Below are 18607 nucleotides of genomic sequence, written 5' to 3' on the forward strand. Positions count from 1 at the left end.
ATGAATTTATCTATTCATTGTATATATATATATGCCCCCCAACTTCTTGTGACATAAATAAAATTTTAATTACATGATTAGAATTATTAAGAAAAGCATATAATTATCTTAAATTAAATACCAGCTGAGATGATAGTTTAGTGGTACATAGTCAATATAAGTACTATATTTTTTCAAATACAGTATTAACACATTTTACTATCAATAGAGAACATTCTTCTATAATCACTTTAAACATAACTTTCCTAAACATTTAAGTAGATCAAAATGCTGTCACACTTCTCTAATAAAATCAAATAAATTATACTTTTCTCTCTGGAGTAAATGCACTCTACATTCATCAAATACACATAATGCTTACATATTCCACTGCATAGTATTTGCAATGAAATGTCTTTGTCTTAATTTACTCTAAGACAGGCAAAAGACTAGACCAAAAATAGCTTCAAAGCCCTGACAAAAAGTTAAATTATAGTCATTTTGCGTCGTGTTTATCCCCAAAAGTACTGAGATTATTTAACAGAAATGAAATAGGCCCTACATCGCTGCTGTTTAATAACACAGGTTAAGGAGAAAAGCTTACCTTCTCTGCTAGGAGCTCTCTTATCTTGCTTGCTTGAACTCTAAATTTCATGAGTTGGGACTCCAGAGCTACGCATCGCTCTTTCCAATCTACTGGTCCTTCTGTCTCGGAAAGCTCTGCCATATTTATTCTATAAAAGAAAACATTCAAACGGCATAATACCAATGAGCATTCAGGGTAATTCATTAAATTCTCTGATGTACACATTCTAATAACCATCTAATCATATCCAGATACAAGTTTCAAATTCTAAGATAAACTCCAGAACTGGTGATAGCACATGGAAAGGACTTAGTTGGATACGGTATGCCAGGGTTGGAGGTCTAACTGTATTAATTAAATTTTCTATGTAACCTAATCTTTCTCTGTCTCAGTTTACCCAATCTAGAAAAAGGGGGACATGATAGTAAAAAATCATTCTTTTACATGGGTATGTTATGAGGGACAAATTAAATAGTGCAGTTTTTAACAGCACTTTGGACAGTAAAATAGCACCACAAACATAGAGTACTATTATTATTTTAGCTCTGCTCAACAGATAAGATTTTTAAAATCTACCAGCTCATAATTTTATCACACTCTTAAATTTACAGAATTATTACAGTTTTATTCTATTGGTAGCATGACAGAATTACCTAAAGAAGCTTTATACCAGTGCTACAACTAAGGCTTGGATTTACTAGTATATTATAATTATTATCACCACCCTAAATTTGTCCAAGTCCAGGTTGTTTTTCAAGCCAAAAATGCTTTGGCATATTTAACTGGGCAAAGTATTATAACCCTGGACAAGTTTGCATAATTTTTATTCGGTACAAGAGGAGAAAACATATAAATGTAAAATTTAGAATCACCTACATTAAGCAAATAAATCTGGAACCAGTTTCTTATTAACTTTCCTTTTGGAGGACAAAGGTTTTGAAATTCTAAAGAGCAAAAAATAGTACTTGATTTTGAAAGCCTGATTGTTTCTGGCTCCGGGATTCATGAAAGTAATCTGAAATGTTTGTTAATGTTTTATCAGGTCATTTAATAAATAGCCTGGTAATAATATATTTCTGAATTGGTCTTGCTATAAACGGACAAAATTTGCATTAGAAGTGAATCTCCTGAAGAAACCAAACCTGTCATTTAATATATGTGACAGCAAAACTCTCAGAACCCAAGGATAGAACTGCAGTTGAAGGTGTACTTATTCTGCGCTTTTGTTTTACAAAAATATGTCTCCCTCACATATTAACCAAATTTTCCCCAATATTTAGTGTAATATAACCCCTAACTTATACCAGTTTTCAAACCCACAAAAGATTATTTTCCTAGCATAACTATTGTTTTATGCTTGCTCTGGCCACGTGGCTCAGTTGGTTTATACAAAAGGTTGCAGGTTTGATTCCTGGTCAGGGCACATACCTAGGTAGCAGGTTTGATCCCCAGTTGTGGGGAGGCGGGCATATAGGAGGCAACTGATGGATGTTTTTCTCTCTCCCTCTCTCTCTCTCTCTCTTCCTCCCTCCCTTCCTCTCTCTAAAATCAATAAAAATTGTCCTCGAGTGAAAATGAAAAAATATTTATATTGTTTTATGCTTAAATCAGTTTTCACATTAATACTTATATCACTCAATAATTTACAAATAAATATAAGCAAAGTTGTCCTACAGAAGCTACAACTTTATTAAGGGCACCACAACAATGGAAACAATTCTCTTTTCATTTCTTTTGTTTTTATAGAAGCATCACCCTATTGTTTTCTGAGTTTTTTCCCTAAAGATATTAGCCTAGTTAATGACCTTTTTCACTACCCACATTAAATTTACTATCAATAATGTAGGAGTAAATAATGCAGTTTGTCAATCACAAACTTTTTCTCAATTCTACTGCTACTTCATTTTTCTCTTCATTAGCTTTAGAGTGGACAAGGAAATAAAATGTGGATGAAATATCCTATATAATAAAAGGGTAATATGCAAATTGACCCTAACAGCAGAACAACTGGGAATGACTGGTCACTATGACACACAATGATCACCAGGGAGCAGAGGCTCAATGCAGGAGCTGCCGCCTAGTGGTCAGTGCGCTTCCACAGGGGGAGCTCTGCTCAGCCACAAGCCAGGCTGACGTCTGCCAGCACAGAGGTGGTGGCAGGAGCCTCTCCCGCCTCCTCAGCAGTGCTAAGGATGTCTGACTGCAGCTTAGGCCTGCTCCCTGCTGGAAAGTGGACATCCCCCTAGGGCTGCCGGGCTGCCAGAGGGATGTCTGACTGCCAGCTTAGGACCGATCCCCCGAGGGGTCCCAGACTGCGAGAGGGCACAGGCCGGGCTGAGGGACCCCCTTGAGTGCACAAATTTTTGTGCACCGGGCTTCTAGTTAAAAATAAAAAGCAGTCCTGGAAAGACATCTTTAAGTCTTGAGCCATTCATATCATTGCACAAAAATGTAGGGACACTATTATAAAACAAGAAGAAGAGTGTATTTCATGTTAACCTTTGCTCTACATTTAAAATAACTTGTTTATGTTTTACTGTAAAATTATTAGAGTTAAAAAGTAACATATGTTTAACAAATGAAAATAAGTCAATATAATGCACCATATGAATAGAATAAAAGACAAAGAACACATAATCATTTCGATAGATTCAGAAAAACATTCAACAAAATCCAACACCTTTTCATGATAAAAACATCAACAGCCCAGTCAGTGTGGCTTAGTGATTGAGCGTTGACCCATGAACTAGTAGGTCACCGTTTGATTCCTGGTCAGGGCACATGCCTGGGTTGCAGGCTTGATCCCCAATAGGGGGCATATAGGAGGCAGCCAATATCGATGATTCTCTCATCATTAATGTTTCTCTCTCTCTCCTTCTCCTGTCCTCTCTCTGAAATCAATTAAAAACATATTTTTTAAAAGTCAACAAACTAGGCCCTATCCAGCTTGGCTCAGTGGATAAAACGTTAGCCTATGAACTGAAGGGTCCCAGGTTCGATTCCGGCCAGGGGCACATGCCTGGGTTGTGAGCTTGGTCCCCAGTGGGGGGGGGTGTGCAGGAGGCAACCGATCAATGATCCTCTCTCATCATTGATGTTTCTATCCCTCCTTCTCTCTTCCCCTCTGAAATCAATAAAGAAATATATTTTTTAAAAAATTTTTTTAAAATGTCAACAAACTAGTAATAGAAAGGAATAGAAGATAAAAACATCAACAGCCCAGTTGTTTTTAATTGATTTCAGAGAGAGGACAGGAGAAGGAGAGAGAGAGAAACATTAATGATGAGAGAATCATCGATATTGGCTGCCTCCTATATGCCCCCTATTGGGGATCAAGCCTGAAACCTGGGCATGTGCCCTGACCAGGAATCAAACGGTGACCTACTAGTTCATGGGTCAACGCTCAATCAGTAGTAATAGAAAGGAATTTCCCCAACCTGATAAAGAGCATCTATGCAAAGCCCACAGCTAACATCATACTTAACAGTAAATGACTGATCCACCTAAGATTAGAAATAAGACAAGGATGTCCACTCTCACCTCTTGTAGACAGCATTGTACTGAAGGTTCTAGCCAGGGCAAGAAAATGAAATAGAAAGCATCCAGACTGGAAAGGAAGAACTAGACTACCTCTATTTTCAGATGTCATGATCTTGTACATAGAAAATTCCAAGGAACCCACCAAAAAAAACTACTAGAACTATTTGAGTTCAGTAAAGTTTCAGGTACCAGATCAATATACAAAAATCAACTGCTTTTCTATACACTATCCAGGAAAAATCCAAACATGAAATCAAGAATATATTCCATTTACAACAGCATCACAAATAATTAAATACGTAAGAGTAAATTTAACATTAGAAGTGCAAGGATTGTGCTGTGAAAACTGCCAAACATCACTGAAAGAAATTTTAAAAGACCTAAATAAATGAAAGACAGCCCATATTCATAGATTGGAAGACTTAACATTGTGAAGATGGCAATACTTGCCATTGGATATACACATTCAATGAAATCCCTGTCAAAAATTCCAGAAATTGACAAGCTGATCCTAAAATTCATATGGAAATTCAGGGAACCCAGAATAGCCAAAACAATGTTGAAAAGCTGTAGGACTCACATGATCCAATTTCAAAAATTACCATAAAGCTACAGTAATGAAGACTATGTGGTATTGGCATAAAGACAGACATGTAGATCAATGGAATAAAATCAAGAGTACACAAATAAAACCTCACATTTACATTCAATTGAGTTTTGACAAAGGTGCCGAGACCATTCAATGGGAAAAGAGTAGTCTTTTTAAAAAATGGTGCTAGAGGAGGGTTGAGGATTAGGTGGAAAAGGTAAAAAGATTGAGAAGTACAAATTGGTAGTGACAATAGTCATGGAGATGTAAAGTACAGCATAGGAAATATTGTGCCCAGTGAGTACTGGAAATATCGACGAGAACACTTTGTAAGGTATATAATTGTTTAGCCACTATGCTGTACACCTGAAACTAATATAGAAAAATATTGAATTTAAACTGTAATGAAAAAAATAAATTTAAAAAAATGGTACTAGACAACTGAATATCCACATGCAAAAGAAACATTTGGACCCTCACACACACTTTATATCATATACACAATTTAACTTAAAATGGATCAAAGACCTAAATATAAGAGCCTAAGTTCTAAACTCTTAGAAGAAAGCACGGGCATAAGTCTTTGTGATTCCGGATAGACAACAGTTTCTTAGATATGATGTGTAAAGCATAAGTAATTAAAGAAAAATAGATAAGTTGGACTTAAGAAAAATTTTAAACTTTTGTGCTTCAAGGGACACCATCAAGAAAGTGAAAGATAACCCACAGAATCAGAAGAAATATTTGCAAATCATACATCTGATCGGGACTTGTATTCAGAATACATAAAGGACTCTGACAATTTAACAAAAACAACTAAAAAGTAGGCAAAGAATATATTTATATATAGATATTTCTCTACAGTATATATACAAATGGCCAATAAGCACTTGAAAAGATGCTTAGCATCATTAGCTATAAGGGAAAATACAAATCAAAATCACAATGACATACCAAAATATACTAACAGGATGGCTATAATAAAAAAAGACATGTAATAACAGTGTTGATGAGGATGTAGAGAAAGCAGAACTCTCATACATTGCTGCTGGCGATGTAAAAATGGCATAGCTGTTTTGGAAAATAGTTTTAACGTTTCCTCAAAATTATTATCATAAAATTACCATTTGACACAGAAACTCCAATACTAAGTATATACCCAAGATAACTGAATACATAAAACCACACCAAAATTTGTACACAAATGTTCATAGCACCATTATTCAAAGGGCCAAGAAGTGGAAACAAACTAATGTCCATAATCAGATGAATGGATATTATTCAACTACAAAAAAAGGAATAAAGTATTAATGCATGCTACAATGGATGAACCTTGAAAACATTACCCTAAGTTCCAAGTGTAAGAAGCCAGACACAAAAGGCCACATATTGTGATTCCATTTATATAAAATAGGTAAATCGAAGGAGACAGAAAGTTGGTTGGTGGTTGCCAAGGGCTGTGAAGAAAGGGCAATAGTGATCCATTTGCAGTTTCTTTTTGGAGTGATGAAAACACTCCAGAATTAGCCCAGCCAGCATGGCTCAGTGGTTGAGCATCAACCTATGAAGGAGGTCACAGTTCAATTCCGGGTCAGGGCACATGCCTGGGTTTCGGCCCCATCCCCAGTAGGGGACATGCAGGAGGCATTGATGTTTCTATCTCTCTCTCCCTCTCCTTTCCTCTCTGAAATCAATAAAAAAGGGAAAGAAAATGCTCTAGAATTTGAAGTGCTGATGGTTGCACAGCCTTGTGAATTTACTAAAAACCACTGAACTGTATACTTTAAAAGGGTAAATTGAATGGTTTGTGAATTATACCTCAATTTTAAAAAGAGCATATACTGTATTTACAAATGAGTAAAAAGTAACAGTTTAAGTGGATATATATTAGGTCAACATTTACACACTCAATGAACCATTGTTTGCAGTTATCCCTGTCAAGAATTTCACCATTAGCTCAAGTAATTTAGAGGTAATTCTTAACCTCAAATATGACAAGAATCAGACATATATCTTTCGAAGAGTACTTTGCTATGAAAATGAGGCCATATATAAATGCTACATTAAACATGCCTATTCATATCTTCGGTTATGCTAATGACCTATTTTACAATGAAGTAGCAAAACCTTAACATAGTGTTGGCATTGAACGTCTGCATTCCCTATTAATAAGATCATATTTTAAAAAATTGTTTTTTTCAAAACTAGATTGGTTGGCTAATAGTCTGCCCTGAGGTCTAGACACCTGATGTCTTCACTTCATTCTGTAATTTCAGTTAGTCTGAAGTAACTGCCGTGTGAATGCATCATTTTGAGCAAAGACTCTAACTTTGAACCGTGTCCGACATCCTTTTCCATTACCTCTGATTTTATAGAACCAATTGTATAGCTTTGGGAGCCGTACCCACTTGCTAAATAAAAGTCATCATTACAGCGGACAGGAAAATGCCTTGGCTTTCCAAACGCCCCCGGTGACTTGTGGAAATATTTACGGACACAAAATTAACTGTTGACAATTGCAGAGCGAAAGCTCTTTTCTCTGAATCTTTGACTTCCTGTTTCTCTTCCAAATCCCAAAAGGGAAAGAAAAAGAAAAGAACCAATTCATCTACGTAGGCTGACCCCGATGAAGCTCAGGGTGGCCGCTGGTACTCTTTAATTCTCTCCTCTTAGGGCACAGCTTAACTTGGCCAGGTAACTGTGTATTTTTATTTTATTTTTTCTAAAGCAGAAAAGATGTCTTTCTTGACCACACTGAAGCATGCCTTGTTTAAGGAGCCTCCGGACCAGCACCCAGCGCCACTTGGGCAAAACCTGTGACCCAGACCAGCCGGGCTCCTCGCCCCACAGCTCCTGGGGGAACACACACCGCTGTGCGGTCCAGCCGTGCGACGGGCATTTGCACAAAGAAAGCAGTGACCTGCAGGTAGCACCGCCCTGGGACTTGCACAGCGTAAAAGGTTTAACTTTTCCTTCCACGGCGTTTCGCACATCGCAGTCTAGGATTCCAATGTTCCGTCTTTTCTTTAAAGTGGTTTGAAGACTTCGGGGCCAGCGCAGTTGCGTGGTAGGGCACCCCAGGGCACGCTGATATCCTGGCAACCCCAGGTGTAGAGAACACTTCTTTAGTTCAGAGAAGTTTCGTCCCGGCGGTCCCGGTGGGGCTCCCCACCAGCGGAGGCCGAGCCGCAGCATCCCTAACTGCGTGGGCCCCTGGGCCGGGGACGCGGGGCTCCGGGCGCGTCCCTCTGTTCGCCGGCTCCACGCCACCAACCCGGGCCCCACTTTGGCAAACAAAACGTCACGGGAGACCGGGGGGCTAGGAGCCACCGCCCCCAGATGAGAACCCAGTCTTGGGGGGCAGCGAGGCGGGGAGGGTGGGACGTGGGGAGGGGGAAGCGGGAGGCGCGGGGGCGAGTCTTGCGCCAGCCGGTCCCAGCCCCCGGGTGCCCGCCCGCCGCCCCCATCCTCCGGCCGGCGAGCCCCCCGGGAACGCGCGCTCTGCAGGGGGCGGGGATCCCCGCGCATCCGAAGCACTGAGGTCGCCTCTTGGCCCCCCGGCCTTCCCATCAGCCTACCTCGGTTACGGGTCCGCAGTGGCCGCGCCCGAGGTCCCAGCCGCGCCCGGTGCGGGGCTCCAGGGGCTCTCCACCGGGGCCGCCGCACGCCGAGCCCGGAGCGGGCGGGGGCGGGGCACGCCTCCTGCTGGGACTGGCGGCCGGAGTAGCCCATCGGAGGTCGCGGCCGAGCGCCCGACGTCACCTGGAGGTGTGGCTCTGCCTCGGACTCCTCCCGGCCTCTGGAGCGGGAGGCAGTTTTGTCCTGGAGTGTGTGCCCCTAGCCTTCGCCACACCTGGAGCTCAGACCCTGTGGGGACCGTCACCCTTTCTTTTCCTTCTGCCTCGACCCCGCGCCCACCTGTGTGATCTCCCAGCCTGACGTCTCTCTTCTTGGCCCTCCATCCTTCACCCTTTTGCCAGGTTAAGCGTCCTGAAGTTTTGAAGTACCCCCTGCCAAAGACCCTCATTGCCTTCCTTTTGCTTAAATCATCAAAAACAAGATTCCCTGGTTTCGTATTGGAGGCCTCCATCCTACTTTTTCAGCTTTATTTCTCACAGCTGCTCTTCACGCAGCTAAGCTGTTGTGTACCTCCCCACCCCCAGAGAAGCCCTTTTGGAACATTTACTAGGTGTACCGTTAATAATGTGGATTTGTGGCAACAGCTGGAGTTACACACATGTTGATATATATGCAATTTGATATGTATGCTATTTTGTTGTATTGACAATAAGCTTCAAAACTTCATATGTCAAATTTTCTGAAGGTATTAACATCATAGCTATTTTTACACTTAAAAATGTCGAATTCTGTGCCAAATAAAAGGGCATTTGTGGGGACTTTTAATTCATTACTTTACTTTGAAGAAAAGTGCTGCTGAAAGTTATCGTATACTTCGGGAAGCTTATGGTGAACATGCTCCATCTCAAGATGCTTGTGAACGCTGGTTTAAACGCTTTAAAAGTGATGATTTCAATGTGAAAGACAAAGAACGTCTAGGTCAACCAAAAAAGTTTGAAGACCAACAATTACAAGCATTATTGGGTGAAGATGCGTGTCAAACTCAAAAACAACTTGGAGAAAGATTAAACGTTGCTCAGCAATTTCCGATCCTTTACAAGCAATGGGAAAGATTTTATAGGAAGGAAAATGGGTGCCACATCAACTGAACGAAAGACAAATGGAAAACGGAAAGGTCATCAGTAAAATGTTGCTTCAATGGCACGAAAGAAAGTCTTTTTGCATCGAATTGTGACTGGCGATGAAAAGTGGATTTATTTTGAGAATCCCAAACGCACAAAATCATGGGTTGATCCAGGTCAACCATCAACATCGACTGTAAGGCCAAATCGCTTGGTGGGATCAGGAAGGTGTGGTATTATGAGCTTCTAAAACCAGATGAAACCGTTGATCGTAAAACCACCAGAATGGGCCAGAAGACAACGGCAAAGTAATTTTGCTTCCTGATGACACACCATCACACACTTCAAAACCAGTTAAAGACACGTTAAAAGATCTTGCCTGGGAAGTATTAACCCACCCGCTGCATTCACCAGACCTTGCTCCTTCAGATTACGTTCGGATCGATGGAACATGCACTTTCTGAGCAGCACTTCAAAACATATAAAGAAGTGGAAAATTGGGTCTCTGAAGGTCTGCCTCAACACTAGAAAAGTTCTATTGGGGCGGTATCCACAAATTACCTGAAAGATGGGGGAAATGTGTAGTTAGCGATGGACATTACTTTGAATAAAGCACTTTTGATGTGTCTCTTGAAATTACCGTGTTTTCTTTGATTACAAAATCTGCTGTTTTAACTGGTAAAGGGTCAATTCTCATTTTTAACCGGTATCCATATTGTTAACTGGTACACCTAGCATCTACTATTGCCTATGTTCGCCTTGAGAAGTTCTAACTATCCTCTTCTAAGACACAGGTCAAATCATCTTCTCCATGCAGCCATGCTTCTCACCCCCACCTCCTCTCTTGTTTCTGCTCCCTGAGCACTTAGGTTTTTACTCCTCTTGGCACTTAGCTCATTCTGCCTGTTGTAGTGCCTTTTATTGCTCCATTAGACCTTTGAAATTTATTTTCTTCCTTTTGCATCTTTCTCAGCAGCCAGCACAGAGAATTATACAAGTAGATGAGTGTTAATTTAAGTCTAATTAGATTTTACTTCCCATAATGGGATCTGAAGAGGCCAATCTGGGGGAGGAAGGGAGGAAGGGAGGGAGGGGAGAAGGGAGGGGAGAGAGAGAGAGAGCAGAGGGAGAGGGGAGGGAGGGGGAGAGAGAGAGAGAGAAAGAGAGAGAGAGAGAAGAGAGGGAGAGAGGAAGGGAGGGGGGAAGAGAGAGAGAGAGAGAGAGAGAGAGAGAGAGAGAGAGGAGAGGGAGAGAGGAAGGGAGGGAGGGAGGGAGAATTCTGAATGTTATGGGTAATCCTTCCCCAGGTTCACAAAACTAGGTCAAATTGCTCTCTTTGGTTCACAGTTGGCCAATAGAGGGTGTCAGAGGCTTTTCCCACTACAATCTTTTTTTTTTTTTCCTAAAGCTCATTTCACCTTATATAGAAAAAGCACGAAAGAGATAAAAGATTTACAAAGTTCCTTACAGGGAAGGCAATAAGTAAATATGACTAAAAGGCCAGTAAGCGAGTATCAGGCTTCCATATTTCTTCCAGATGAGCACTAATTTTGGACTGGATCCCAGACTGCCCCCACACATCAAATTCCTTTTGCCTTCTGTGGGAGCTGATGATGCATATCATATGAAAAATTGTCTCCAAACAGCTTTGGCAAATAAGCAGGCTGGACGGGGCTTATTTTACAGAGCACACAGGAGTTAAATAAACACAGTTTAAGTAACTTGCATCATTTAACACAGCAAGTTAGTAGAGCCCAAAGAACTAAGAGCAGGAGACAGAGAGAATGCCAAAATAGAATCACTTCCGTTGGTGAGTCAGAATACTAAATAGACAAGAGAGCTGAGTGAAGAAAGTCATTCATGAAAAGAAGCTTTCTAAACTCTGCTACCACCCATGCAAGGCTCAGCCAAAGTTTACTTACTGTCACCTTTTTCTAGAAAAACATGACAAATTGAATTTGTTTGGCTGTGAAGAATACAGTGGAGCAGCATCCTGTTTCTGGCTGTGCTAAGAAAAATATATGGTACAAGGGACTATTATTTAGCAATAAAAAGAAATGAAGTGCTGATAAATGCTATAACACGGATAAACCTTGAAAATATTATGCTAAATGAAAGAAGCCAGTCATAAAGGATCACATTTTGTCTGATTCCACTTACATGAGATGTCCAGTATAGCAAATTTATAGAGACAGAAAGTAGATTAGTGGTGATGAGGGGCTGGGAAGGATAAGAGTGATGGCTAACGGAGAGGAGTTTCTTTGGGGGACACAAAAACATTCTAAAACTTGTGTTGATGATTACATAATCCTGTCAGTATACCAGAGGCCATGGACAGGTACAGTTTAGATGAGTGATTTGTATGTTATATGAAACATCTCAATACAGGTGTTCTGAAAAACAAAAACTACATGTTGAATTTTATGTTTTCTATATTAAGTAGCAGCAGTTGGAAAATATCTCTGACCAGCCCTCATGGATGTTAATGGCATTATGCACCTTTGTTTTATAGCATTTACCTCAACTGTAATATTATACTTATTTCTGGTTATTTGGTTGCCTGTCTTCTCCCCTCCCCCCCACCCCCCCCCCCCACCCCCGCCCCCGCCACACACACTGGACTGTAATGAGAGTAGAAACTGTCTGGTTTTCCTTTTTACTATATATCCAGCATATATGGCGCAATGCCTGGCATGTAGTAGGTACACAATAAATAGTTGTTAAATGAATGAATGAAGGTGGCAAGGGAGATATAATTTATTAAGTACACATAATATTCCAGGCATTGTACTAGGTTCTGAGGGATACAAAATGAGCAATGCCAGACATGGTTTCTGTCTTCAGGGAACTGTGGTCTAGGGGTAAATATGCATGTTCATTAATGTCCACACAAATCAATGCAGGGATGGGCAAAAGTAGGTTTGAATTCAACCACCTCAGGAGGCAGTGGGGCGAATCCAAGCAGGTCACTGAATTCAGGTTTGCGTATTGATTTTCAAAGATGACAAGAATGTGTAAACAATGAAGGCTGGCAAATCGAGCACTTACGAGATTGCACCTAAGTGTGCTGTGTCTTTCTTTTGATAAAGCTATTGTAATAATCGTAACCTGTGCGTCTTTTTCCATATGAACTGTAAACCGACCGTGCCCACCCCTGTATATAATTACAAATTGCATTAGATGTTTCGAAGGAAGAGCACAAGTTGCTCTACAACCGAATAATAAAGGGATTTGGCCCAGTCCTAGGAGTCAGGACGGCCTTTGAGAAAAAAGTTGAGCTGAGGTGTGAAGGAAGTAGCCAGGCAAAGCAAAGGGATCATGGGAAGAGTATCCCAGACTGTGGGAACAAAAGCTACCAGCCCCTGCAGTGAGGAGAAGCCTGAGACATCGGAGGGGCTGAACGCCAGTGAGGCAGGGACACAAGGGCAGGAGAAGAGAAGAGCAGGAGGTGGCTGCAGAAGAAAGGGGTCGATTGTCTGGGACCTTAAAGAGCAGGGCTTCTGAAACCTCAGTAGGGATCTTGTTAAAATGCAGATTCAGACTCAATAGGCTTGAGATGCGGACCAAGATGCTGTATTTCTAACAAGTCTCTGGAGTACACTGTGAGTAGCAAGGTTGTGACAACATTATTCCAAGAGCACTGGGAATCCACTGAAGTGTTTTAAATAGTGACAAGGTCAGATGTGGCAGGCGGGCAGAGAATGCATTAGAAAAGAGCAAGAATGGATTCAGTGTGAGCAGTTGGTGAGGGATTTGTCTTCCTGGTGAGAAATGGTGGGCGCTGGGGACTGGTGGTGATGAACAGAAGCAATGGGTGGCCAGAGCTGTGCTTAAGGAAGCTCCATCTAGCATGGTGGAGAGACTGGCTAGGAGAGGGAAGAGCAGTTTGGAGGCTCAGGAAATAACCAATGAAGATCTGAACTATGATGCTCATAATGAAAATGAAATGGAAATCATGGTGGGAATTAAGAGACTCTGGGTGGAATAGATACATATAGTAAACAACCGGTGGCACTTACAACGCATTGGGCATTGTTCTGAATGCTTTATCATATACTAGAGACCCAGTGCACGAATTCAGCCTGGCCTGCAGGATCGGGCCAAAACCAGTTCTCTGACATCCCCAGAGGGGTCCCGGATTGTGAGAGGGTGCAGGCCAGGCCAAGGAACCCCACTGGTGCACAATCAGGGCTAGGGAGGTATGTGGGAGGTTGGCCAGTGGGGAAGGGACTGTGGGAAGGCTCCAGAGCGTGTCTGGCCCATCTCACTCAGCCCTGGCCGGACCTCAGCAGCAAGCTAACGTAGTGGTCGAAGTGCCTGCCCCCTGGTGGTCAGTGCATGTCATAGTGAGCAGTTGAGCATCCTTAGCATATCATTAGCATATTATGCTTTGATTGGTTGAACGGCCGACTGGTTGACTGGACACTTAGCATATTAGGCTTTTATTATATAGGATAATCTCATAACAACTCTGTGATATAGGTGCAATTATTATTCCTATCTGACATATGGGGCAACTGAGGCACATAGAGGTTAAATAGCTGTCCCAAGGTTACATGGACATTAAATAGTAGAACTGGGGATTCTGGTTTCACAGCAATCTCTATGTTGTAGCTCAACTTCTTTCAAGAAATCACACAAATCTACAAGGTCTAACAACTAATTGGAAGGGGAAAACATAAGGGTCCTGGAGGCCTGGAGAGTATTATGTGAAATAAGCCAGTCAGAGAAAGACAAGTGTAACATGATCTCACTCATGTGTGGAATCTAATGAACAAAACAAACTAATGAACAGAGTGGATCCAGAGACATGGAAGCATGGAACAGACTGAGGAGTCCTGAGGAAAAATGTAACCAGTTTTGCACTGTTCGTTGGCAAAATTATTTTGAGTTGTTTGTCTACAAGAAGAGAACTATAGGGAGATAATTTGTCCTTCCCTCTCCTTGCAGAGGGAACATAAATAGCTTTATATAAAAATAATTTCATATTTGCAGGGAGAAGAGGTCTAATAAGTTCATCTTTGAGCAAGGCTCCAGGGCTAAAGAGTTCCAAGGTCTCCATAGACCAGTTTGAAAAGTTTGAATGAGCTTTTCCTTCTTGTACAAATCTGATACAAATCTTATAAGGATGTCTCTCTCAATCTTGTCATTGTTCACTGAGAGCTGCTGTGTTTAATTTCACCCGCACCAAATCGGAGTTTCTGTTCAGGTCTGCATTAGCGATGACTGGGCTTTAGTCAAGCTCTGGAGACAAAGTTAACCAAGCACCGGTCTCATAGACCACTGAGTTCTCCAAGGTTTTCTCAATATAAAACCACACCTCTTCCAGGCTACCTGTACACTTACTTTTCTAACTGACACAATTTTCACCAGGACCATTGGGAAAGTATTGGCCACTTTGGGGAAATTTTGACATGAGCAAGGCTGTTCATTCACGAAGTGCCTCAGATTAAAAAGAAGAAGAAAACTTTTTAAGGCAATTGCCTTGTTTGCCAAAAAGAAATACAATTTTGTTTATCCTAAGAAACAACCCCTCCTTGGTTTTTGTACTTTGGGGATTACTGAAATCTTGACGCTTTAATTGATGGCTTGATAAAATTGTCAAGGATTCAAGTTATGTCAAAACTAACTGCTTGCCACTCTCTTTTGGGTGTATATATGTAAAGTGTACTTTTCTATATTTATATTTTTTCCCACTCCTTGATGAGAGAACACAATTAACTTTTTATAAAAAATAATTTCATATTTGTCTGAAGCTGGCTTCCTCACACTTTTGCCCTTTCTTTTCCTTCTCTTGGAAAACTTTAAAGGTTAATTAATTTTAAAGAGGTCTTCAGTTGTTATATGCTCACTCTAGGAATATAGTCCAGATAAGCAGTCAAAGAAAGAAAAGAGTTATTACTCTGTGTTTCTTCTTGTTGACACTAAAAAGTATATTTATATAATGGCCTGCATAAAAACTACCAGATAAGAAGAAAAGGCTTTAGTTTTAAGATAAGAGAAGTTTTGTCATGATTTAGTCTTAAAAATTTAGTGTCTATATATATAAAAACCAAGTGACTGGAACGGTGAAACAACCGGAACGACTGGTCACTATGAGGCTCACTGCGGCAGCGAACTGGCCCAATGGGGGCCCCCAATCGGCCACCTCCACCCTTATCGAGGGCAGAGCCAACTGGCCAACCACCCTCAGCCCCTCCCCACCTGCCAGCCTGGCCCCGATAGGCCCCATTGGGACTGGCTGGCCAGACCCCACCCATACACGAGTTTGTGCACTGGGCCTCTAGTACAGTGATCGGCAAACCACGGCTCGCGAGCCACTTGCAGCTCTTTGGCCCCTTGAGTGTGGTTCTTCCACAAAATACCACATGCGGGCGCACACATACAGTGCAATTAAAACTTCGTGGACCATGCGCAGAAGTCGGTTTTTGGAAAGGAGATAGATGAAACAATTATACAAGACGAGTGTGGATGGGAGAGTTGGAAGGGGTCCACCTCAGCGAATGTACCTCAATCAGATTGAGGACGTTTTTAGCAAAGGCCAGCTTAGGAGTACCCTAATTAAGTTAATAACAATGTACCTACCTATATAGTTTAAGTTTAAAAAATTTGGCTCTCAAAAGAAATTTCAATCGTTGTACTGTTGATATTTGGCTCTGTTGACTAATGAGTTTGCCGACCACTGCTCTAGTACCATGTAAAAATAATGTCAACAGAATAGTTAGGCTTGTTCAAGACCAGAGTTAAATTTCTTTTGATTCAAACTTCTTACATTTCCTACATTGGTTCTAGGGATTAAATAAATTACCATTGTTTTCATAACTTGCTTTAAGTAAAAAATTATATGTATAAAATTGTATTCAACTAAACGGGATGATAATGAATGTCTATTCAAAGGGTTTAATTTTACGCATTTCTGACAATGCTACAAATCACAAGAATTTGACATGTCAACTAAATTATAGTAATCTCCAGATCTTTAACTTTAAAAGTTTAGACAAATGATTAAATTAAGTAATAAATAATCTTTGGATACATAGACAGTTCCTAAAAAAAGAAACAAATACAAAATCTGGTCACTAAACATAATTTTAAGTTGCACTTTTTTCCTTAAATGGATAATAGATGAACAAAACATGCAAATACATTGAATGATATTACACACACACACACATACACACACACACACACAAGTTAATTAATTGTTTTTGCTTCCTCAAATTTGTTAAAATTGTATGAAATAAGTGCTGAAGGAGAAAAAATAGGTGAACAGATTTTGTTTTTTAATTCTCTAGTTCTCTTTTGTGTCTGAAGAAAAGAAAAGTTGGTTACTTTGGTTAAATATGGCAATTAATATACTGTTTCATTACACTAGATACAGTAATACTTTAAAAATACAATGGTAATCACACACACAATGGTAATACATACAATTTTCTGGTTTTTATTAAGAAAGTTGTAGTTTAGTCAATGGTAAATGTATTATAATCAGTGGTTTCCTCCCTTGTAGCCCTTAGCAATGTTTTTCTTCAATACTACATGGAATTCTTAGGGAACAGAAACTCTCTCTCGAACACTTTGAATCCTTCAGCACTGGGAACTCAAGGGCCTGGCATAGAGTAAGCACTCGCTAATTATTTGTTGAATGAACAAGTGAATGATTAGTTCTGCATCTAAATGTAATTTCCCGATTCTATTACCTGGAGAAGACAAGACTGGAAAATCCCCTAATTCTTCTACATCAAGGAAAGAATAACTGCAGAGTAAAAATTATTATAGTCCTGAGCGGGTAGCTCAGTTGGTTAGAGTGTCGTCCTGATACACCAAGGTTTTGGGTTTAGTTCCCAATTAGGGCACATACAGAATTAACCAATGAATGCATGAATGGGTGGAGGAGCATGCTCTCTCTCTCTCTCTCTCTCTCTCTCTCTCTCTCTCTCTTCTCTCTCTCTCTCAAATCAATAAATAAAAATTAAGAAAATAAAAATTATTATTAATATAGATATGTAGGTATATCTATTTTACCCATCCATCCATTCATCCATCCATCCATTCTTCTACCCATCTACCTGTATTCTAGCTCCTAACTGATTAGTAAAAGAAGTGAAGAACCACAAATGTGTCTCATTTCATAAACTTGTTAATATTTGTCACCAATTTTTTTTCTTTGAAAGCAGAAACTGAGATGGGGCTTGACATGCATGATATTTATTAGGGGCCAACTTCCTGTTTGAAGGGTAGGATGTATGTTGGAGAGAGAACTGTGATATTGGCCCCCCAAAGCCTCAGGAAATGCCATGAGAAGTCCCTACCAAGAATGCCATCAGTTTATCAATAAATGGATGGAAGGGTATGTGCTTGGGCATGGCAACATGTTGGGGAAACCCTGACAGGAGTAACAGCTGGAGGCTGTCGGCTCACTGACTTCTAAGCAGCCTGGGCAGGAAGTCTTTCCTTGAAATAGGACTTCTGTATTTACCAACATCTTATTTCACAAATGTACAGTCATAATTTTAAATGAGATAGATTACATTCAAATCTCCCTAACAAGAATATGTATATTTTAAAAGGTGTGGAAAACATCGAAGATTTATGATGGAAACCAGTAATCTTGGAAACTTACTACAAATACATTTTCTTCTCAGAGACATTGAAGTTTGAATCATTGCCATGAGGCTTCCTTTCTTTAAATTTAATGGGTAACACTTTTAGGCCAGAATTTTGATTTACTTTGTCCTAAAAGATATCCAACATTTCCATGGCAGATTGCAGCTCATGTGCTCCTTTGAGGGGTTGCAAATTTCATCTTTTCCATGACATCAGAAGCCAACTATCCAAAAAAAAAAAAAATAATAACTTAAGCAGATTCATATGGTGGCTCTGTACTTTGAAGTTTAGTGCTATTCTTTTCTGTTATAAAATGACTAGAGGCCCAATGCATGAAATTCGTGCAAGGGGCTCGGCCCTCACAGCCCCAGCTTCATCTGGAAGATAATCTGGAAGGACATCCGGAAAGTTGTTCGGCTGTTCAGTCTAATTATCATATCAGCTCTTTATTATATAGGCTTCTTCAAACCTATTTTAAAGCAATGAAGCCAACTGCTTTATTAAAATATTTCCAGTATAATAGATATTAGTGAAGAATTTTAACATTATAAAAATTATCTTTTAGTGGAAAAACACTCCTGAATTTAAGAAGTTTTCTCTTGTACT

The 18607-nt window shown here is 40.3% G+C and overlaps 1 protein-coding gene across 4 annotated transcripts in view; it reads right to left on the reverse strand.

Annotated features, from left to right (window-relative positions):
• Window positions 1-8400, reverse strand: part of PLEKHH2 (pleckstrin homology, MyTH4 and FERM domain containing H2) — a 76913-nt gene extending 68513 nt beyond the window's left edge. For all 4 annotated transcript variants that reach the window (XR_004971854.1, XR_004971853.1, XM_036334720.1 and 1 more), the window contains exons 1-2: window positions 8273-8400; window positions 584-713 (exon numbers count right to left, since the gene is read on the reverse strand). Coding sequence is in view for 2 of the 4 variants with exons in the window: in XM_036334720.1 (XP_036190613.1) it covers window positions 584-706 (123 nt within the window). In the remaining 2 variants the exon portion in view is untranslated. The remainder of the gene's footprint in view (window positions 1-583; window positions 714-8272) is intronic.
• Between the last annotated feature and the right edge of the window lie 10207 nt (window positions 8401-18607).

This window comes from Myotis myotis, unplaced genomic scaffold (genome assembly GCF_014108235.1).
Source record: "Myotis myotis isolate mMyoMyo1 unplaced genomic scaffold, mMyoMyo1.p scaffold_m19_p_14, whole genome shotgun sequence".
Lineage (NCBI taxonomy): Eukaryota > Metazoa > Chordata > Mammalia > Chiroptera > Vespertilionidae > Myotis > Myotis myotis.